This window comes from Scyliorhinus canicula, chromosome 12 (genome assembly GCF_902713615.1).
Source record: "Scyliorhinus canicula chromosome 12, sScyCan1.1, whole genome shotgun sequence".
Lineage (NCBI taxonomy): Eukaryota > Metazoa > Chordata > Chondrichthyes > Carcharhiniformes > Scyliorhinidae > Scyliorhinus > Scyliorhinus canicula.
Genome location: NC_052157.1, coordinates 134,526,996 through 134,551,449, shown reverse-complemented (window position 1 = coordinate 134,551,449; position 24,454 = coordinate 134,526,996). Strand labels below are relative to the sequence as shown.

The window sequence follows — 24,454 nt, the reverse complement described above, 5'->3', positions numbered from 1 at the left end:
TATTTTACCACGCATTGGTCGGTATATTTTTTCATTAATGTCTGTTAAATTCAAATATGTTTTAAATTTTTTTTGATTTTCCCCTTCAGACATAAACCTTTCTGGGATGTCCAGTTTACTTGGGCAGTAGCACGGCCTGGATGCTGGGAGGGGCCCCACCTGCACGACCGTGACTCCTCCCACTAGCCTGTTCAGCTCCCTGTCATTGCTAATGACAAGCTGCAGGGGATGGAAGCTGATGTGGGTCTTCTTGTTGTCTCGGGCCACACTGCCCATGAGCTCCTGGATTGCAGCACACTCAGGTACTCAAGAACAGCACGAGGTAGACAGCGGATGTTAGGGAGGGAGTTTCGGGATTTTGCCCCAACGACAGTGAAGGAATGGCGATAGAGTTGTAAGTCAGGATGGTGTGTGGTGTAGCCAGCCATTTACAGCCTGATACAAAATGGTCAAGCAAAGAAAGGACACTACTGTAGCCTGATGGGAAATGTGACCAACTAACACCGGAATATCGTCAGCAGAACTAATGGCTTTAGATTGTGAGTGGCTGATTTACACAACCTGCAATTGACCTATGTGATTTACCACAAATGTCTTTGATTTTATGAAAAGCCATAAAGAGTCAGCAGGATAATGGACAATAAATGTCTTTCAAGTGAATGGCTGACCATGATGAATTAGCAGGATGAAAAGCAACATATGCCCCTGATGATCAACATATCTTAATCAAGGATCAAATGGCCAGGAAGAGAGAAGGACATATTAAAGTTATCAAGGACAACCGGCTCTATGGTCAGGCATCGTGCAATAAAGTAATTTGAACACAGAGCCCTGTGTGTTGTGATCCTCAGAAGAGACACGACCCGTGAGTGAGCCACGAGGGTGGATGTGACCCCCCACCCTCCCTCTCCTCGTATATGTAATGATATACTCCCCCTGGAAATAGTGATACAGTCCTGAGGTGGGGTTGTGGTTATATTATTACCATACTATTTTTATATATTCCTGAAAATACTATCGCACACCAGGGTGCAAACTGAATCAGTCATCACATGTCGTCTTTTTCACCATGTTGCCAGCTGGTCAAGACAGTGAGTAGCTGAGGTGGATAAGAGAAGAGAATCCCAGAAATTTCGCTTGTTCCCCATCACTATCCTGATGGAATACGCACAGTTGTGGACGGGTAAAGATTTGGTCTGCCTGTGACGCCCCCTCCTCTTGTGACAGAATAACACGCTCGCAGTCACCATCCAGTCTCACAGGCGGTTACTTGGGTTCAGGTACCAGGCCGTCTCTCAGGGAACAGTGCCAAACCTAGGTGTTAACTTGCTCAGTGGAATGAAAGAGGAGGCAACAAGAGTGGCAAAATATTTTAAACAGAAGCATTCGGAAGCTGCCTTACAGATTAAGACCCTCCATACACATCACAGACCACAAGAAAATAGACACTAATCTAGAATGATAAGGCTGAGAATCAGCATTCTTGCAGGAAGGCCTCTTCATCAGGATTAGAGTGAAGGGTTCAGATGGAGGGTATCTCACTTAAAATGAAAACTCCTCTTGTCTCTTCAGGTGTTACTGACACCTTCGTTGTATATTTCAAGCATTTTGATTTCATTTCAGATTTCAACCATTGCTCTTTATTTTTCCGATTTTAATCTCGGCTAATTTTGCACACAGACTACCAGCTGCCCTATCAGATAGAAATGTTGGAACCACCCAGCTTTTCTTAACAGTTCTCGGACTAAAAGTAGCCGAGCTAGAAGCAAAGTAAGAAGGATCAGCAGCAAATATGCAGGGATTAAGGGAAGGTGCAATGATCTTATCTGACAGGGCTTCAAAGCATTTTCCTGGTCTTGCAAGGAATCTGCAGCTATTTCTGTGCTCCTTTGCAGAAGGAGGTTAAAGTGTCGAAAGCAGGGGGGGGGGGGATTTCTTTTGTAATCATGTCAACGTCATAAAACTCTCACGCTTCTGTTAACTGTGCAGCCAATGTTGTTATGTTGCCACTTTGCAGCCAAAGCCATTCAGGAGTTTCATTTGTATTCAGCAGTATTTCAGTTCCTGTAACACTTAACACCTGCAGCTTGTAATGACAGACCTTCTGCAGCTGAACCAATCCATTCATTTTGCCTGAAAGATGCCCAGTCTAATCCGATAATGGTAAAAACTTCCATGTGTAACTGTGTTGTCCTCCACCACTATTATTTTCCTTTTACAAACCTATAAAACCAGTCTCTTTTAACATCATCAGAAGTTAAATTTATTTATTTATTTTCAAATGTATAGGGTCTGAATGTTATTACTGACAAAAGTGAGAATTATCCTGGCTGCTTCTGCGCTCAATCCTACGGACCGTTCATCCCGCAATTTAGAGATTTGGGGGCGGAGTTCTGCCACATGAGATGAAGGGCGTGATCATCCCAAAAGGGAACAACATTTCCTACCGAGCGCGTTCAGCCACGTGTTTCCCGGCGCTCACAGTGCCGCAAAACACGTGGCTATTCAACGCTACTCGGGTTGAATAAAGGGCCTAAACGGAAATGCGCGGGCAAGGTTGCACGCAGCCCCGTTATTTACTACGGGCAGCTCGGCTCGCCAGAACTGCCCATTGCAGCGAGAAGTCGGGACGCCATTTCTCCGAGATCCACAAAACAAAAACGACCAACTCCCAGCCCAAAAGCGACATGGGAGGGTCCTTCGCCTCCCCCCTCCCCAGTACCCTTCAACACTCACGGTGGGCAGCCCCTGCCCAATCGCACATGCGCAAAAAATGCCATCTCGGCACCTTGGCAGTGCCACCCTGGCAGTGCCCCACCAGCTGGCAGTATCAGCATGGCACCCAAGTGCCACTGCGAGATGCTTTTCTGGCGTAGCATGGGCAGAAGATCGCACCAATGCAGCGGTTTCATCAAGCTTGACTTGGTGTTTGGCATGAGGGCTCTCGTGAGATTCGCAAAGGTCAAAATGTCTCGCGAGATTTAACGGAGTCTTGAGAGACATCACGATCAGATCTCACCCTCACTGGGCATGATCCAGATCAGCATATTTAAATGACCATTTAGGCACATTTGAATATGATTTTGCTGGATTCTCCCGGTGCCCGGGATATAACGGCCACGCCTGGGAGACCTCATTGGGGCGCTGTTTAGTCCTGGTCCACACGTCGTAATGGTACTTGGGGTCTCCCAGGCCATTAGAGACTCCTGGGTGGTTGGGGACTGGGCAGTGTGGCACCCCCTCAGGTACCTGGGCACCTTGGCACTGCCAGCCTGGCACCCCACTAAACCCAGCCAAAACCAGACATAACATTTTTTCAGTTGAATCATGCCCTAAATCTGGAATTCTCCGGCTGTTGGGATGCTCTACTGCGGCTCCCACCCACAGGTTTCCCAGCGGTGTGGGTTGGCATCAATTGGAGATCTCAATGACAAGTGGCGGGAAGAGAGAATCAGTGAATGGCGCGCCGACGAGAAACACGTGGCTGGGGCCCGGAGAATCCCACCCAAGTCCCGCAGTGGGAAGGGGGAGTGTTTCGTGCTGAGGAGGGCAACGCAAAAACCACCCCATATCTTCCACCCCGACTTCATTGATTATACATCTGCGGGGTTTACGCCATCTCCTGGGGCTGAGTTCGCTACTTGGCACGCATCCCACCATCATATCCAGACGGCACATTTACAAGGTGTCCGATATCCTTGATGTCAATAATTACCATTTGAAATGTCAGGAAGGGGAGGTGAAGGTCCAATGCCCATGTTCAGTGACACCTTCCTGGCTGTCCACATCCCGACTGATGGAAGAAGGCTGCCAAGCAGGGAAACCAACGTTGCATAGACGCAGGTGGCCGATGCCACAAGTGCCCAGGGGGTGCACAGGACATTAGTGCCCCAAGAGGACGAATGGCTTTATTTACACCACCCGGGTAAATCTCAGCCATCGTCGCAGAATCCACAAAGGATCCAAAAGGTCAGGGTCCAAGGACTAGTGGAAATGGTATGTCCTGCCTCACAGCTGCACTTCAGTGCATCCACTCTGATGTGGAGTGACCGCTTTGCCTCTCCTCACCCTTCAACAGACATGGAACACTGGAGTTAGGGAGAGAAGTTGGGGGACGGATCCAGCATAGGCACAGAGGGAACTAGCAACCTCCACTAATCTCATGCATGATTGAGCCTTCCCCTTGCATGTGGATGTGCTCAGAGTCTTGGAAGGAGCTGGTCCACCACCCTTCTGCCCAGTTCACACCAGTGATGACTTGCCACACTGAATTGGGCTATCTCACAAAGGGAGGAATGATCACATCGTGCCGAACAGGAGAAGGCTGGAGCCAGGCGGCCATTCCTGAGGGCTCGTACTGAATTTAACGAGAGGGCAACTGAACGTATGGGAGTGGAGGATGAAAGAGCCATTCGCGATGAGGATCTTGGCCTTGGCCATACACCTAGCAAGGATTCATCCATTGAATGAAAAGTTGAGGGTCCAATGTATCTCCATGTTGCAAGCAGCTGATGCTGTCACTTGCACTCTCCTTTCTCACTTCCAGGTGACTTCAGAAAGAGACCAAAGTCCAAGGAAGAGGAGAATTCCCTATCTAACCCCAGCCATAAACCAGAAATGAGCCAAGAGGGAGCAGACAAGGACAGCGCCACACCTTTAGAGGCATCACAACAAGCACTTGCACCCTCCACCAACTCGGATGCACACACCTCAGTGGGCATCAGTGCCAGTTCAATCTGGTGGTCAGCGCATGGACATGTGTCTGCAGCAGGATGAGGCAAGTTCAGCCGAGCTCCCTGACTCTCGGAGGATTCCTAGGGAAGAGGCATCTGAGAGGTCCAGGTTCGTTGATGAGTCTTTGGAATCGGCCTTCCAACTCCTGGTAGAGAGTCAGCAAGAGATGGGGGAATATCAGGCATGTCCGTGCCTCAGTGTCTCCATGGGGAAGATGGTCGACACATGAAGACCCTGGCTCAGTGATTGCCTCAGCAGATGCTTGCAGACCTGCACTCCATCGCTGTTGCCATGGGTGAGTTCATGCAGTGGTGAGGCAAGGGCATTGAAGCACCTTCCCTCAAGGAGTCAGGCTGGGGCCTTTGGGCACCAAAAGGGAGGAGGAAGAGCAGCTGAACACCCATGGGCCATCCACTTGGGACTCACGGAACTTGTTTGCTCCCTCTGAACCCCTTTAGTCTGTGATCCCTTCAGCCTCGTCTTCTGTCACTGCAGATGGAGCAGCTGACCTACTGGTGGAAAGCCAAAGCCAGCCAGGGCCGTCCAAGCCTCCGTGCTACAGAGGACAGCTGCCAAACTCATCAAAGCAACAGGCAGACAACTCCACAGGCTGCCTCCACCCCTGTAGTGGATGTCATGGCAGCGCCTGGAAGAAATGGTAGAAAAATAAGAAATTTTGATCACAAGCGGTTGCACAGGTGAACACCTTCATTGTATTATCTGGAAATATGTTCACACTGTCCCCAAATAATGTCTAGTATTGTCCCTCAGCATCATTATATGGGCTTTGTGAGGCCTTCCCATTTTTACCCCCCTCAACACTCGCAGTTCAGCCTTGTGCAAGAACCACCCGCTCACGTGACTCCTCCATCCATCACACTCATCTGACTGTCCCAAGCTTTTCCAATGTTGCTTGCTCGGGTGCTCTTCCAGTTGTCCATCTGAGCTGACCAGAATCTCTGTCCACACATTTCCGTCAACTCCATCAACAGCGCCTGTGCCCATCCATTGGTTCCGATTACCCTTTTTCTCCTTCTCCCTCCGTCACCTATGTCCTTCCCCCCACCCCCCCCCAACCACAATGATTCCTTCCTTCCCTCTCATTCCTTCCCCTCTCCGAACATCCTCCCTGACGCCTTCTTCCCCAATTCACCTACCTCCCCATTTGCATCCTTTTCCCCCTTATTCCTTCTTCTCCTCTGCCACTTTCCCCCGTGAGCTCCTTTCCCCTTCCCAATTTCACCTCCCCGACACTTTCATTACCCAGCCTCCCAGCTTCACGACCTTCCTCTCGCCCCACCCCCGACACACTTTTGCTGCATATTTACCAGATCATGGCAAAGTCCTTTAAATTCCAAAGTAGGTCTGACATCAGCAAAGCTGAAACTGCTGCATGGAAACCTCCCATCTTCCGAGAGATGCTTTGTGGTAGTGTCATATGCATGATGATCCATCCACCATGAGATGGCCAAGTTCCTCCAGGGTTCAGCAGCTCCAGCATCACCTTAGAACATAGAACAGTACAGCACAGAACAGGCCCTTCGGCCCTCGATGTTGTGCCGAGCCATGATCACCCTACCCAAACCTATGTATCCACCCTATACCCGTAACCCAACAACCCCCCCCCCCCCCTTAACCTTACTTTTTAGGACACTACGGGCAATTTATCATGGCCAATCAACCTAACCCGCACATCTTTGGACTGTGGGAGGAAACCGGAGCACCCGGAGGAAACCCACGCACACACGGGGAGGACGTGCAGACTCCGCACAGACAGTGACCCAGCCGGGAATCGAACCTGGGACCCTGGAGCTGTAAAGCATTTATGCTAACCACCATGCTACCGTGCTTCTCCTCAGATGTCCGTGATCTGAGCAAGCCCCTAAAAGAAAGTCCCGACTTTTGCACACCATGTTGATCCAGACGTGTTCTGGACCGGCATATTTTCCGCTGGCGTAATGGAGAACCGGGGGGGGGGGGGGGGGGGGGGGGCGGCTCAGTGGCACCGTAGTTAGCACTACTGCATCACGGTGCTGAGGACCCGGGTTCGATCCTGGCTCTGGGTCACTGTCCATGTGAGAGCTTGTACTTTCTCCCTGTGCCTGTGTGGATCTCACCCCCACAACCCTAAGTTGTGCTGGGTAGGTGGATTGGCTACGCGAAATTGCCCCTTAATTGGAAAAAAAATGAATTGGGTACTCTAAATTTATTTTTAAAAGAATAATAATGGAGAATCGGGCATGGGGAGGAAGATTCCGGATGGGCTTTATTTGCAGCCCATTAGCAGGATGCCAATCTCTTTCACGCCAACCTCCAGCAAGAATCCCAATCCACCATGTTGGGCACCAGCAGACGATCCCACTGTAAATTCGCACCGGTGTGAATCCGATTTTTGAACCTCCCGCCAAATTCTCCCGATCTCTGCCCGCCATCGATCCCACAAGTGGGGGCATGCGAGAATTCCACCCTGGGTATTTGATGAACATCCGATTTGTGGGGGATTGACATCTCAGTCCCATCCTTCTCCCTTTACTCTGTATCACTTGGTAGCCTAACCAACCAAAAATCAACCAATCTCACTCTTTGCAGTTCGAATGATGCCCCAAAATCCACAACCTTCCTGGGGTGAGAACAGGGGGAAGAGATCAGCATTTCCCATGAAAGAAAAGCACCTGAATGGAAAGATATAAACCAGGTTGACAGAAGAAGCCAAAAAGAGAACACCTGACATGAGAGAGTTAGGTCTCCAATCCCTGTGTAAACCTGTCGAACAAAGGTTCACTAATTATTCTCCTTTGGTTGAATTCACAACTTTCAAACACCCACACATGCACAAATATTGTTCTGTTGTTACTTGGTCTGTGAAATATGGCTAGCAGGGTTAAAGAATTTATAAAATAGAAAGCTCGATGTATTGCAAACCATGTTTACTTGTGGCAGTTTTGTTCACTGTGAAGGATATAGTGGTTTTGATTTGAATAAATTACATTCTGGACCAGATTAGCTTGGATCACAGATCGAATTAAGAGTTAGCCATCTGGGAATATGCTTGACTTCAGCCTGGTGGTTCAATTTATTTTATTCAGGTTAAACCAAACGTGGTACATGCATGACAGCCTGTGAATAAAAATGAACGCAATTCCAAATGGAACATGAGCAATTGCCATCAGTACTTAGTAGCAGAGGCAGTATTCATAAAGGGAACATCAGGGTAAGTTATAGTGAGAACTTTAGTGCCAACATAACTATGAATATTAATGGCAGCCCAGCTCCCCGAGAATGTAACCAACAGACTATAGTTTCTTACCATTTGCGGATCGAAGAGTCAGAGTCAGGAACATTGCGATATGGTTTTTAAGAGCCAACTGCGATCGCCACTGGCACTGACTTAATTCAACAACAACTTGTATTTACATGGAACCTTTAATGTGGTAAACCACTGATACACCTGTATTAGGTGATGTAAGGTAGGACCTGTACTACAGGTCGGCCGGTAGCCCCTGCCTGCTGGCTCCGCCCGGTAGGAGGAGCGTGTCCTCTATTCAGCAGCCATTTCGCCAGCTGCAGTGGGAGGCCACACATCTTACTGCAATAAAGCCACAGTTGTATCTAACCTTCGCCTTTGTACAATTGGTTGTGCATCAATTTATTGCAGTAAGATTTTCTAAAAGATGGACCTCCGAATCAAACCACATCGCCTGCAGCTGGATCCGCAATCAAGTGATGCCAAAAAGGACTTTAATCACTAGCTAGTTTGCTTCAAAGACTATATCAACTCAGCGACCACCCCTCCGACGGAGGCTCAGAAGATACAGATCCTGTACTCAAGGTTGAGCTCCAGCGTGTTTCCACTGATCCAGGATGTCCCGACCTATGCAGACACCATGGCTCTCCTCGAAGAAACCTATACACAGAAAACGAACACACTCTTCGCCAGGCACGTACTCGCCACTTGCTGTCAACTCCCTGGTGAGTCTGCCTCACAGCGCCGAGGTCCCAGGTTCGATCCCGGTTCTGGGTCACTGTCCATGTGGAGTTTGCACATTCTCCCTGTGTTTGGGTGTGTTTCACCCCCACAACCCAAAGATGTGCAGGTTAGGTGAATTGGCCATGCTAAATTGCCCCTTAATTGGAAAAAACTCCCTGGTGAGTCCATAGAAGACGACTGGCGGGCCATAATCCCACTTGTCCGGGACTGTGACTGTCAGGCCGTTACGGCCACCGAACATTCCAACCTTCTTATGCGCGATGCGTTTGTAACCGGGATTGGGTCAGACCTCATACGCCAAAGACTGCTAGAAGGGGCCACGCTCGACCTAGCTGAGACTAAAAGCTAGCACTCTCCATTACAGTCGCCTCACGTAATGCTCAGGCCCACCCCTCCGGCTGTGCGGCCCACCCGTCCTATCCCTCATGGACACCACAGATGGCCACCCCAGCCGGGGTTTCACCCAGCTAGTACGCCTGCGCCACACGCCAACCCGCGCATCCCGGGGTCCCTGATGTTACTTCTGCAGCCAGCAGAAGCACCACTGCCAAAGCTTCCCGGCCTGCACTGCCATTTGCAAGTCTTGCGGCAAAAAGGGGCACTTGGCCGCGGTGTGCCAGGCCCGTGCAGTCGCCGCTATCGCCCCCTCCCCCCTGACCTACACACAATGGACGCCGCCATCTTTGTCCCGGACCACGTGCGGCCAATGGGCGCCACCATTTTCACCTCCTGGGGCCACGCGCGGCCAGTGGGCGCCGCCATCTTCATCTCCCGGGGCCGCAAGCGGCGAGTGGGCGCCGCCATCTTTCCCCCTCAGTCCACGTGCGGCCCATGGGTGGTGCCATCTTGTCCAGACCCCGGGCCCATGGGCGCCGCCATCTTGTCCAGCTACCGCAACGTGCGGCCCATGGTTTTGTCCCCCGCAGGATCTTCAGGCGCCGCCATCTTGTCTTCCCCATGGGGCATGGACGCCGACAGCATTCCACGACCTGGGCCCCCCACGCTCTCCATCTTCTGACGCCAGCGACGACCGACCGCAGCTCGCCTCAGGGAGGATCGACAGAGTCTCGTCCGCAAAACCTGGCCACCGCTTCGACCAGTGTGAGAATCAACGGTCACGTGACTTCTTGCCTGCTGGACTCCGGGAGCACTGAAAGTTTCATCCACCCGGATACGGTAAGGCGCTGCTTCCTCCCCTACCGCCCCTCACTGTGTGCGGCCTCGCGACCCTAAAGGTCGACCCATCCTCCCTCTTTACCAATCTAACTCCGGATTGCAAACCCGTTGCCACCAGGAGCAGACGGTACAGCACCCAGGACAAGGTCCGAGGTCCAGCGGCTGCTTCGGGAAGGCATCATCGAGGCCAGCAACAGCCCCTGGAGAGCCCAAGTGGTAGTCGTTAAAACTGGGGAGAAACACAGAATGGTCATGGACTACAGCCAGACCATCAATTGGTACACGCAGCTTGACGCGTACCCTCTCCCACGCATATCTGATATGGTCAATCAGATTGCACAGTACCGGGTCTTCCCAACGATAGACCTCAAATCCGCCTACCACCAGCTCCCCATTCGTACATCGGACTGTCCATATACTGCTTTTGAGGTGGACAGTCATCTCTATCACTTCCTCAGGGTTCCCTTCGGCGTCCCAAACGGGATCTCGGTCTTCCAAAGGGAGATGGACCGAAAGGTCGACCGGTACGGTCTGTGAGCCACCTTCCCACACCTAGACAACAACACCATCTGCGGCCACGATCAGCAGGACCACGATGCCAACCTTGCCAAATTCTTCCACACCGCCACTCTCCTCAACCTCACCTACAACAAGGAGAAGTGCGTGTTCAGCACAACCCGCTTAGCCATCCTCGGCTATGTGGTCCAGAACGGAGTTCTGGGACCCGATCCCGACCGCATGCGCCCCCTCATGGAGCTCCCCCTTCCCCACTGCCGCAAGGCCCTCAAACGCTGCCTGGGGTTCTTCTCCTACTACGCCCAGTGGGTCCCAAACTATGCAGACAAGGCCCGCCCACTCATTCAGTCCATCCACATTCCCCTTACGGCCGAGGTACAACAGGCCTTCGCCCACATCAGAGCTGATATAGCCAAGGCCGGGATGCACGCAGTAGACGGGACAATGCCCTTTCAAGTAGAAAGCGACACATCAGACGTCGCACTTGCCGCCACCCTCAATCAGGCAGGCAGACCCGTGGCATTCTTTTCCCGCACCCTTCATGCCTCAGAAATTCAGCACTCGTCCGTCGAAAAAGAGGCCCAAGCTATCGTTGAAGCTGTGCGGCATAGGAGGCATTACCTGGCCGGCAGGAGATTCACTCTCCTCACTCACCAACGTGTTTAACAACACGCAGCGGGGCAAGATCAAAAAAGATAAAAATCTTGCGGTGGAGAATCGAGCTCTCCACCTATAATTATGAGATTTTGTATCACCCCTGAAACTCAACAAGCCCCCAGACGCCCTATCCCGAGGTACATGTGCCAACGCACAAGTAGACCGACTCCGGGCCCAACACGACAGCCTTTGTCACCCGGGGGTCACACGATTGTACCGTCTTGTCAAGGCTCGTAATCTGCCCTACTCCGTCGAGGAAGTATGGACAGTCGCCAGGTCTGTGCGAGTGCAAGCCACACTTCTACAGGCCGGACCGTGCGTGCCTGGTGAAGGCCTCCCGCCCCTTTGAACGCCTGAGCGTGGATTTCAAAGGGCCCCTCCCCGCCACCGACCAAAACTCGTATATTCTCAGTGTGGTTGATGAGTACTCCAGATTCCCCTTCGCCATTCCATGCCCCGATATGACGTCTGCCAACGTCATCAAAGCCCTAAACACAATCTTTGCTCTTTTTGGTTTCCCCACCTACATCCACAGTGACAGGGGATCCTCATTCATGAGTGATGAGCTCCGTCAGTTCCTGCTCAGCAGGGGTATCGCCTCCAGCAGGACGACCAGCTATAATCCCCGGGGAAACGGGTAGGCAGAGAGGGAGAACAGGGCAGTATGGAGGGCTGCCCAACTGGCCCTATGGTCCAGGAACCTCCCAGCCTCTCGCTGGCAGGAGGTCCTCCCTGGTGCACTACACTCCATCCGGTCACTACTGTGCACCGGTATGAATAACACACCCCATGGCCGTCTTTTTGCTTTCACCAGGAAGTCCACATACGGGTTGTGGCTCCCCACTTAGCTCGCAGCTCCAGGACCGGTCCTGCTCCATAGGCACGTCCGACTCCACAAGGCGGACCAGTTGGTGGATAGGGTGCACTTGCTCCATGCCAACCCCCAGTATGCCTCTGTGGCGTACCCTGACAGCTGCCAAGATACTGTCTCCCTCAGGGACCTGGCACCAGCAGCTTCCACCCATACACACTTCTCCGGCCCGGCGCCACCCTCCCCTCCCCCGGCGCTCCCAACATTAACCCCACCAGGACCATCCCTCCTTCCCCTGCCAGAGGATGAAGAGGATTTCGGCACACTCCCGGAGTCATCCAACATCACGCCAGCATCGCTATCGCAAGCATCGACATCGCCGCCACCGCTACGTCGTTCCCAGCGGAACGTCAAGACACCCAACCGGTTGAATCTCTAACTGGCACCAGACTTTCAAAGGACATTTTTTTTTCTTATCCCTGATAAAACACTGTACACAAATTCACTACTGTATATAGTTTTCCACCCCCCCCGCCGGACTCATTTTTAACAGGGGGTGAATGTGGTAAACCACTGTTACACCTGTATTAGGTGATGTAAGGTAGGACCTGTACTACACGTTCGCCGGTAGCCCCTGCCTGCTGGCTCCGCCCAGTAGGAGGAGCGTGTCCTCTATTCAGCAGCCATTTCGCCAGCTGCTGTGGGAGGCCACACATCTTACTGCAATAAAGCCACAGTTGTATCCAACCTTAGTCTTTGTACAATTGATCGTGCATCATTTAACATTGTAAATCATCTCCAGGCGTTTTACAGCAGTGTTATCAAACTAAATCTGGCACTGAACCACATGAGATTTTAGCACAGGTAGCCAACGGCTTGGTCAAAGAAGTGGATTTTAAGGAATGTTTACAAGTCAGAGAGGTGAAGGGGCAGAGAGCTACAGACCTTCCATGCCTCGCACCACAATCAGGGGTTTGGGGATTGAGAAGCCACAGGCAGAAACTCCGAGGCAATTGCAGAATTCATCCTTCTTTTATTTAGTGATTTCTTAGGTTACAATTAAAGTGAAATTTACCCCCCTTTAGTTATTTTGTGTTCCTTTATTCCCTACTTCATAATCAAAGGATTTTGGGCACTTTGAAAAATTGTGGGGTGACATGTACGCGCTGTATGCTAAATTCAGCACACGTCCCAACTTTAACCCTGTATGGAGCACTGACTGTTTCTCAGAGATAGCGGCTACCTCTCAGTGACCTGTGCATTTTAAAAATTGTTCCATCCCATCCAGCCTACTTCAGAAATGAGTTGATTTGCTCAAGGTGCACACCCAGATGTCACCTAACAGACCATCTAGAGAGAAAACTGTTTAAATATAACGAGGGGTCGCAATGAAACAAAAAACAGAACAAGTTCCAACAGATCTGAGATTATGCCATGCTTACAAGGTTAAAAAAAATCACCCTCTAGCTGGCCAGATTAAAAATTAAAATCTGTCATTTATAATTAGACGCAGCATGTTATAAAAGTTGTTTTCGAATACACTGTGAGGTACTTACTTAGTAACCAGTGAAAAGGCCTCGGAGCAAATAGGAGGGCAGGGGACAAGCTTGATGAGAAAGTGGCTGAGAGCTGCTGGAAAGTGGGCCCTGGTAACCTTTTCAAGCACTGAACGAAAGGTATTAACATCAGCTGCCTTCGAGCTCTGATCTCCTCCTCCTGTGTCCAGAATATTGCCCCCGTGAAGTACCAGGATAAGTACACGAATCTTGCATTTTTTCATTTCCTGTTGAAACATACCATTCTGAAAAAAGGTACATCTGCAAACAAAGTAATTCCTTCCGACAATATTGGCATATAGTGCTCAATTTAATTCATTCTTTATTTGCACACAATAGAGTATCAGCAATGACCTTTTGTGCCTGGCGAAAACATATTTTTGTATCAACTTCCTTCTAATTGGATGTATTGTAAAGGAGATAAACATTAAACAATTTTTCAATAACATTCTCTGCCAATTATAACCTTGCCTTTCCTCGAGGCACTGGTTCTTACCCCAGTTTCCCTTCTTCATATATATATATGTAGACATTGTCCGTAGCTTATTCACATTTGGAAGGAAAGGTTCTGGAACCAGTTCTCACTCAGTGCCCTCGAGAATGTACCTTCCAGCAGGGGTTTACTAGACTCAGATGAAGGGCTGGATTTTACTGTCCTGACATCTGATGGCTGAAAATGGAGGCGGGGGATCGCAAATTTAAATTTCCAAGTCAATTCCCACCAGACATCATTTTGACCTGGGTGGGAAATGTGGCAGGCCATGGCCTAATGGACATGCAAAGTGACGCTAGGTTCAGCCCTTTGAGAGGTTACCGCAACTTTGAATTTCTCTGAGTTTGAGACTTCCAGTGAGGCAGATGGGTTCTTGAAGCCTAAGTGAAACATGTCGAGTCAGTCAGTTTGTGAACGTCAGGACTGCCCGTTGTGCAGTCGGAAACCTTTTGACAGTTAAGTTTAAAATATCTTGCTAAATTCAAATTCATAATTAGACCCTGATAATTTAATTATGCATTTAATGTAATAATTCATAATAAGGTAATGTCCTCAAAAGCTAAGTGACCAATAAATTGACTAGCACTCTTTAAGTGTTCAGATGCATCGGAGTACTTTCTACAGGTGATAAAGAATACCTATGCATTCAGATGAAATAAGATATTAATGTGATATCTGGGCCTTGTGCTTTGATTTTTACATTGATTTAAAGTCAAGATATTGGTTAAATCTTTGAGGTAGTTGAATAGATGTCTGACCTCTTTGACTGAAAATCCACCCATTGAAAATAATTAACAGACGATTAGCCACCTGTTCAGGCAAATTCAAAGTTTCCATGCTAATGACCTCTGAAGAATTTGTTTATATAATTGTGTAATAGAATTTACTTATGAATGCTTGGCTGAGCTCCATTCTTTACTAATGAATTTAGTTCAGCCAAGTTTGTTTACACAGCTGTGAAGAAGACTGTGTTTTGTCTCGATTTATATTTTTCTGAATAGTTGCTAGCATTAAAATGTTTTGAAGAGGCTTTCGAATGGCTGTTTGTTTTGGCAGATTTATGAACATTTAAGAGGAGTGAGTTTTGTTTTCCAAGTCGAGCTTCAGTATATGATTATTTAGTTCATGAGCATTTCAAAGCCTTCCACCCATGGCCTCTGCCAATATTAGACACTGGGTGAGCGGGTCTGAATGATGCATCAAAGTCATGAGGAAGCCTGGGTGATATGAGGGGTCATGGAGGGGTCATAGAATAATAGATGGGGTATGGGAGATTGAAGGGAGAATAATAATAATAATCGCTTATTGTCACAAGTAGGCTTCAATTAAGTTACTGTGAAAAGCCCCAGAATGGGGTTATGTAGGGGTCTCTGAGGTGGGTGTGTGGGAGGGATGAGGGCTAGGGGGCCAAACAGTCGCAAATAGAACTTTGCCAATATCTAAATAGCTGGCCTTGGCATCCACCCTCCTCCATTCCCACTTTGAGCCTGCCTCAGGAGGCCACAGTCCTGACTCCTCGAAGGGTGGATGGTGGCGGGGGGGGGGGGGGCTGTAATAAGTTGTGTGTATGTGTGGCTTCATTCAGAATGCAGGACTATATCGGGAAATGTCCCAACTCGTGTTTCCCAGGTCGATCATGAAAATACAGCCCCAGCAGTGTTAATCCCACTGATCTTTGTTTTCCAAAAGCTAACGGTAAATAAAGTGTCCCAACTACTACCAATGTATCAGCTTGTTGGCACAGCCTGTATATGCATTAGCCATCAAGGATATTTCATTCAGCAACTGTTGCTCTCGAGACTTCCACAATAACATTTTTGAGTGTTCATATTCTAATGGAACCTCTGATATCTTAGCTCCAATTATCTGTCAACCTCATAAATCACCATCGCTATTGTCATGAAGGGTTTTGAATGCCATGGCCTCGTGTTGCCTATTGATTCCAGTTTCTCTTGTCTGGGTAAAAAAATTAGCTGCACAGACCAAGAAAAATTAAATTCAAGATGATTTATTTTACTTGCAGTATACTTGTCTTTATTCCCCTGTCCAGGATTTTATTGCACCATACACATAAAACAAATGTATGCAGGTTTTCAATTATCTGCTAATTTCTACTGGGGATTGGACCCAATCCATTATGACAGAAAATCAGTTTACTGTATCTTTGTGTGTCAATTTATTTGTTTGTATTCATGAAGGTGAAGTTTTTAGTACTGGGAAATAGTATTCATTTCCATCTCAGCACCTAGCCATTCTGTGACTTTATCGCTAATTAGTACCCTTAGTCCAACATCATGCCCACTAGTAAGAAATGGAACATTTCGATTTTATATGGGACCCCCTAAAACCAGCAGGGAGAGTGGTTTTGAGTTTTAACATTATGGGCCCCATTTAAACTCAATTTCCTCCAGGCTGTTCTCACTTTTCATTAACATTTCTTCTCCCCCAAAAAAACAGCTTTTCAATGCCAGCGATACAAAATCATGATTGCTTCACCAATCACATGATAGTGCATATCACTGTTACTAACATAGAACATTGAACATAGAACAGTACAGCACAGAACAGGCCCTTCGGCCCTCGATGTTGTGCCGAGCAATGATCACCCTACTCAAACCCACGTATCCACCCTATACCCATAACCCAACAACCCCCCCCCCTTAACCTTACATTTTAGGACACTACGGGCAATTTAGCATGGCCAATCCACCTAACCCGCACATCTTTGGACTGTGGGAGGAAACCGGAGCACCCGGAGGAAACCCACGCACACACGGGGAGGACGTGCAGACTCCGCACAGACAGTGACCCAGCCAGGAATCGAACCTGGGACCCTGGAGCTGTGAAGCATTTATGCTAACCACCATGCTACCGTGCTGACCACAAAGCTGGTTAACGATAAATGATGAGATCACAATGGTCCTTGAAGCAATTATGCTTCAGGAATATTGTCTGCTGCCCTTCCAAAGATCCACAGCAGTTTACAGAACAGTAAGAGGCCACTGGCACCATTTTGTCAGTGCTGGCTCATTGATAGATCAATGCGAAATGCATTCCACAGCCTTGCACCCTGCTCCAAATCATAGATATCTTGTTCTTTCTTAAGAAAATGCATTGGCCTCCGTAACAATCATTTCCCTTGTGCTAAATACTCCCAGCTCCAACAACCCCAAGTGTAAAGACCTTTTTCCAAGTCTCTGTCTTAGTGGCAATTTTAAACTGATGACCCCAGTCCATGTCTGATGAAACAGTTTTTTTTTTACTCAAGTCACTCTTTCTAAAGCCTTCTGAAGGTACAATTTGGACAGATAACCTAACAAACAAAAATTGTGACTTGCTTTTACCAAGTAAAGCAGATGCAGCAGCTTTTAAACATTCTTACCTCTGGGTCCTCTTGTCCTTCCACACTGCCTTGTGTAGGACATCCCTGTCTGTTGAGAGGGTCACTGTACATGTCACCTGCAAGAAAGAAATGTGATTTTTAGTTTTCTGTTCCCATACCGAGCCACAGAATTTAATGCATTGCCCACTGAGAAATTTGGTGGTACCAGTCCAGTCCTCATTGGCAGCGGGAAGCCCACCTGTGGGGCTCCCAGCTCCCCCAGTTGCCCGCGGTTGCATTATTTCATTGATGCACTACTGTTTATGGAGAGATATCCTCCACCTCCCAGCCCCACCACCAGCCGGAGAGCTGCTGGTATTTCAGTGGGCCAACCGGAAAGTCAGCTCCTGTCAGGGGAAGGAGACATAACAATTCTGCCTCTTTGTTCTTATCAAAATAAAAGCTATGATGTAGCTCACTGCAACACGTTTCAATGCAAATGTATTACAATCCCAGTTGATGTTATAACTGGACGGAACCCAGAAGAGAATCCAGACTCAAAAGACTAAAACTTTTACTTTTTTAATTAAACATGGAAAAAAAGAGTCACAGGACCGGTAATGGTTTTAACAACAAGAAAAAAACATTTATTAAACATGAAAGCATTGGATTATGGTACAATACCCCTCACTCCCACTTATTTTCACAATTACATGCAGATTTTAAGATTAACACACATTACAAAGTACATTTTAAACTACAATTGTTTCATTAACACAAAGTCCCTTTAAACATACAGATTTTCTGTGGTCAAGTACACGCACTCTGCTCTGAACCCAAGTTGGTGTCTGTGGATTTCTCCTCAGAATCCAGAATCCCCCTGGATGATGTTCGCGTGACAGTTTCCAAACACCACCAGCAAAATACGCTTCAAAATCTCCTCTCACAATAATACTTTCCCTTAACAGTTGGCATTCCGAAATCAAGTCCAGGTATCCAAATCACTCTTTAAACAATGCTTCTGCTCCACATTTAACAGCAATCCAGTCCAGGCTTCACACCACCCCAATTAGGATTGCCTTGTATTGACTGCTGCACAAACTGTTCACAATTGCTTTAACGCTCGATTCCCAGACTCTATGAAAATGGTTGCAAACTTTTGATTTACTTCTGAAATCTTTAAATCTAAGTACAGCAGTTGTCTCTTTCACTCAGAACACTGCGCAGGATTCTCCGACCCCCCCGCTGGGCTGGAGAATCGCCGGGGGGGGGGGGGGGGGGACGTGAATCCCGACCTGCCGCCCCGATGCAAGCTGCCGAATTCTCCAGCGCCGTTTTTTGGCGGGGGCGGGAATCACGTTGCGCCGGTCGGGGGCCGATGGCAGTGCCCCCCCCCCAGGCAATTCTCCAGGCTCCAATGGACCAAGCGGCCGCCCGTTTTTCGGCCAGTCCCGCTGGCGTAAATTACACAAGGTTCTTACCGACGGGACCTGGCTCTGCGGGAAGCCTGCGGAGTCCTCGGGGGGGCGCAGGGGGATCTGGCCCTGGGGGGGGGGGGGGGGGGAGGGGCACGGTGGCCTGGTCCGTGGTCGTGGCCTACCGATCTGCTGGCAGGCCTGTGCCATGGGGGCACTCTTTCCCTCCGCGCCGGCCGCTATAAAGTTCGGCCATGGCCGGGGCGGAGAATAAAACCACTGCGCATGCACAGGAATCATGCCAGCGGTTCTGGGAACATGCTGGTGCTCCTGCGCATGCGCCAACTCGCACTGGCCGGTGGAGGCCTTTCGGCGCCATTTGGCGCATCGCAAATCACTCCAGTGCTGGCCTAGCCCCCGAAGGCGCAGAGAATTCCGCACCTTCCAGGCGACCCGACGCCGGAGTGGTTCACGCCACTCTTTGGCGCTGGTACGGCCCGCCCGCCGGATACCGGAGAATCCCGCCCACTTTGTTTACTGTTCCTTGAATTCTTCTGAACAATACCTTGGTCTCTGTTCTCTTCATTTCAGTCGCCTTAAGACGTTATTTCTGTCAGAATTCCCTGGTTTTCTAGTCAGTACCTGGTTCATTGGAAGGCTGCCTCTTTGCCTTATCCTGCCCAGCTTCCCGTGGCAGAATTCAGAGATGTTCGCTGTCTCCAACTGGTGTCCTGTCTCCAACTACCAACAAATTCAGTTAAAACTAAGAACAAAAGAAATCCCTCGAAAAAGTGGTCCCCTATTGCTGAGCGAACATGGATAGTTAATTTAACCTTCATAGCATAACCCTCCCTAAGCACAAATAAACACAGTTGAAACTGAACCAACCCCCACGCATACAAACACCTTTGTCCAGCATGAATCTAACTTTAGATTTCACCCTTCCTTCTCCAGATATATTAAAACTATATCTGATTTCTAATGTTTACCAATAAAAATCCCTGAAAACAACCTTTGTTCAACTAATGTCAAAAAATCAACTAAATTTGGCAGGAGAGAGAAAAGCAAAACCAAATTAAGTGAACTTTAGTGTTGACTAATTTTGATACAATTAAAAGATACAGAATTATCTAACCCAAAACATGGGCTGGGATTCTCCCTTCTGGGGACTAAGTCCCCACGTCAGCGGGACAACCGGCACCAACAGACCCCGAAACTGTGGAGAAGTGCTAGGTGGACGCCGGAGGGGTTGGTGGCGCTCCAGTCGGCGCTGAAGGGTCGGCGCAAGTGCGCGCATGTGCCAAAGGGCCAGCATGATCTCACGCATCCGCGGAACCGCTGGCGTGGTTCCACGCATGCACAGACTGGCCGGCGTATTTTGGCGCATGCGTGGGGGGTTCTCTTCTCCGCGCCGGCCATGGTGGAGCCCCTACAGGGGCTGGCGCGGAAGAAAGGAGTGCCTCCACGGATCAAGCCCGCCTGCTGATTGGTGGGCCCCAATCGCGGGCCAGGCCACCGTGAGGGCCCCCCTGGGGTCTGATCCCCCCGCGACCCCCACCCCCCCTCGAGGACCGCCCCCGCCGACTTACCACGAGGACCGCCCCCGCCAAGTTGTGTGATTCACGCCGGCGGGACTGGCCAAAAACAGACGGCCCCCCAGCCCATCGGGGCGAGGAGAATCCCGACCGGCGTGGCGTGAATCCCGCCCCCGCTCAAAAAATGGCCCAGGAGAATACGCCAGCCAGCGTCGGGGTGGTGGGGCGGGATTCGCGCCACCCCACGGCTATTCTCCGACCTGGCGGGGGGTTCGGAGAATCCTGCCTATGGATCTGTAACAGCTTGTATGCATAAGTTCCAAAAAGGCAATGAGATGGAAGTGCATTACTCACACAGGTAAGTGGGACGGGATGGGGGTCTCGGGGAGGGAGGGGGCACTAACTGGGTTGAGGAGGGTGGGGAGGGATCGACAGCAAGGACAGTGGTGGCTTCATGCAGGCCTTCCTCTTCCCGACGCCAGGAAGAGGAATTAATTGGACACAGATTTCGGAACATTGAACGAGACACTTCCTCTATAAGGCCGCAGGCAAACCCAACATGGTTTGCCAGGCAGCCTCCCTGGATGGCAAGAGCCCACTAGCCGCTGGTTGAATACAAGCAGTGGCAGGATGAGCCTCCAGGATGGAAGCCGTATGTAAGCCTTCCCATCGTGGACCACTGGAATTAATTGGAGGGAATTTGGAAGACGGCATCTTCTCCACCCTCCGCCTCCCAATTTACCTCAGGGAAGGGGCATTAACTTGCACCAAATTTGCCTATAGCCTCAATATCACGACTTAACAGACAATTGGCACAAATGATTTCACTGACTAACTCAAAACTTAAAGTCTTAAGAGCTTGCGTCAGAAAACAATAGGTCACAATGCACTTAAAATATAGTTATAAATTATAATATGTTATGTTTTTGGTTGCCATGTTGGATATATTTGTCATTCAATATTTGTGCTCCATTGGTGTCTGTTAGCACCTGACAGGTAGCATGCACTTCAGCAAAGTACCGAGGGAGTACTGCATTGCTGACAGGAGCACTTTTCAAATCAGTCTTCAAAACGTGGTTCTCCTTACTCAGATAGATGCGCAAGATGCCATGGCACTGTTTGAAGAAGAGCATAATACCACAACTATAAGGTAAAACAATTAGCTGTTCCAACTTCTTTGGCCTAAACTAAGAACAATAGCAGCGGCTACAGATGTAGCAAATAATATAGCACCAGTCCAGTCAAATGTGTATTTGAAATGTCTCCTCCACTCATCCAAGTGCAGAAAACCTCTTTTTTTTTTAAATTTAAGAGTACCTAATTCATTTTTTCCAATTAAGGCCAATCCACCTACCCTGCACATCCCCTGAGCTGTGGGGGCGAAACCCAAGCAAACACAGGGAGAACGGGCAAACTCCACACGGACAGTGACCCAGGGCCGGGATCGAACCCGGGACCTCGGCGCCGCGAGGCAGCAGCGCCACTCACTGCGCCACTGTGCTGCCCCCAGAAAACCTCTTTTAATCTGGACAAAATAACTGAGTGACCAAAAGTATAGAAAAAGCACAGCATGGAGGACATTCCTGTCAGGGAAAAGGTCACATCACAGTTCTGCTCCTGTGTCTATGTCAAAATAAAGACCATGACGGAACATAACATCAATTAATTTTGTCAGAAGTGAGAAAAGTAACACCAAATTAAGTTAACCTCAGTGTTGACTAATTTTATTAAGATTTAAAAATGCATAAATATTGTAACTCAAAATATGAATCCATGAATACTTGCAGGCGTAAGTTCCAAAAAGGGCATGAAATAGGAGTGCATTAGTCTTCATACAGCTGCACATTTCAAGAAGTCAACATTTGCCAAGAAGTGTCACGATCATTTTATTCATTTGTCATTGAAACAGTGCTCGGCTGTTTCATTTGTACATCAAATATGTCACTTCACAAATCATCCAGTTGGGACTTTGAGCTTTTGAAAATTGTGGTAATTAAGGAATATGATAGTATTTATCAAACATTTGTGCATTGTTGACCAAGTCAATGAATATCACTAAGATTCTGTACTGAATGTCTATTCATTTATTCAAGGGCATGTTGCCAATTTTCTTTAGCCTGCTCAAGGCCATAGAGTTTGACTTGAGTAGGGTCTGCTTACGGATAAGTGACAGAAATCTAGTGGCAGTGCAAAGAAGAGACGAATGCATTAATCAGCTCAAAGTCCTTTATTCAAAACTGGAACCTATTCAACCACATCCAGCCTATAACACATCAAGGTGACACTGCTTTATTCTTCAGTTAGCTATCCTGTGTGACCATAAAGTATGACAATTCTACTTCAAATATATGCCATTTATTCAAGGAATTGATGTTGATTTTGTTCCTTTTTGAGATGCTAGATATATTAATACATGCTCCTCCAGCAATAACATAGTTTGTCCTAATCTCACATAAGCTGACAGCTAGTTTAGCGAGTAGGGCGGCATGATGGCGCAATGGTTAGTACTGCTGCCTCATGGCGCTGAGGACCCGGGTTCAATCCCGGCCTCGGGTCACTGTCCACGTGCAGTTTTCACATTCTCCCCATGTCTGCTTGCGTCTCACCCCCACAACCCAAAAGATGTGCTGGGTAGGTGAAGTGGCCATGCTAAATTGCCCCTTAATTGGGGGGAAAAAAAGAATTGAGTGCTCTAAATTTTAAAAAGAACTAGTTCATAGAGTATTCATAGGGTACATTTTCCTCCATGCACCAACTTAAAATGTCAGTGGGAGCATAAAATTGGATTCCCAGCGTTTCTTCTCAGGCTGACCAACTGTCTTGCTCATCTGAGGCCATGCCCCATGAATAGCAACCTGCATAAGACATCTACACTCAACATGGCTGAATTGATGAGCTTTTCAATGGTGTGAATTGTAAGTGTTTGTGCATGGTTCAGAGGAGATGATTTCAATGGTTGAAAATACTTGTTGGGCTGAAATTGAGAATGGGTTTCCTGAATGAGGAATGGGAATAATATTTGTGGTGGCTGCTTTGTTTCTGCTTAAAGTTCCGAATCATTTGGATACTAATCATTACAATTTACAAAATGGTATTAAAGCGCATTGGAAAAGTTTGACAGCGATGTGTAAAGCTTCCCTGCTGATAAACAGATGGAGTATTTTGCATTTAATTTAGAACATTAAAACGGGGCGGCAGCAGTTGACATTAACTCAGAGGCATGGCTTATGTGTTAGCAGTTTCTTACACAATGTCATTTTAGAAATGAGCTTGCAGAGCACTAGGAGCAAGGTACACATCTGTGATGTTGTATGCCATCGGCTGTAACATAGATAAAGCAACGTCAACCAATCCAATTGTCATATTGTCCACTTCTGTATATAATGAAGTGGAGATGCCGGCGTTGGACTGGGGTGAGCACAGTAAGAAGTCTTACAACACCAGGTTAAAGTCCAACAGGTTTGTTTCAAACACAAGCTTTCGGAGCGCAGCTCCTTCCTCAGGTGAGGAAGGAGCTGCACTCCAAAAGCTCGTGTTTGAAACAAACCTGTTGGACTTTAACCTGGTGTTGTAAGACTTCTTACTGTAGATAATGAAGTCCAGAGAGGCAGTGATTGACACACAGGATGACCAGTAAGCACACAGCAGAGTGCAGCCAATCACCAGACAGGACACTACCACTATAAAGCCAGAGGGCACTAGGTTTCCCGCTCTTTCTGGACCCAGCCACTGAGACAGTCAGAGTCCACGAGCTAGCCAGTGCAAACTGGCTACCAGCAAGGAGCTGGTTTAGATAGGGGCTGGTTTAGCTCACTCAGCTAAATCACTGGCTTTTAAAGCAGACCAAGCAGGCCAGCAGCATGGTTCGATTCCTGTACCAGCCTCCCCGGACAGGCGCCGGAATGTGGCGACTAGGGGCTTTTCACAGTAACTTCATTGAAGCCAACTCGTGACAATAAGCGATTTTCATTTCATTTTCATTTTCAAACACCTGCGGTAGCTAGTAAGTCTGGTCAGGCGAGTACCAGGTCTCCAGTCAGTTCAGTATAGTGTCGACCCACAGCTGAGCGTGTATATTAGTTATGTCTTTGAATAAAATCGTGTTGGATCTTCACCAGTGTTAGAAATCTGTCTCTCGCCACACTGCATCGAGTGCAGTCCATGCCGAACCAACTTGCCTAACACATCACCAATGATCTTAGTGGTGTTTATTAGCTGAACAGCAAGATGGTGGCTTAAGCCGGTGCTTAT

The 24,454-nt window shown here is 48.5% G+C and overlaps 1 protein-coding gene across 6 annotated transcripts in view; it reads right to left on the bottom strand.

Annotated features, from left to right (window-relative positions):
- The window catches only part of pitpnm3 (PITPNM family member 3), an 856,450-nt gene that overhangs the window by 295,495 nt on the left and 536,501 nt on the right, over nucleotides 1-24,454 (bottom strand). For all 6 annotated transcript variants that reach the window (XM_038814215.1, XM_038814218.1, XM_038814216.1 and 3 more), the window contains 2 exons: nucleotides 17,314-17,390; nucleotides 13,439-13,665 (listed from right to left, as the gene is read on the bottom strand). In XM_038814215.1, the coding sequence (XP_038670143.1) occupies nucleotides 13,439-13,665; nucleotides 17,314-17,390 (304 nt within the window). The remainder of the gene's footprint in view (nucleotides 1-13,438; nucleotides 13,666-17,313; nucleotides 17,391-24,454) is intronic.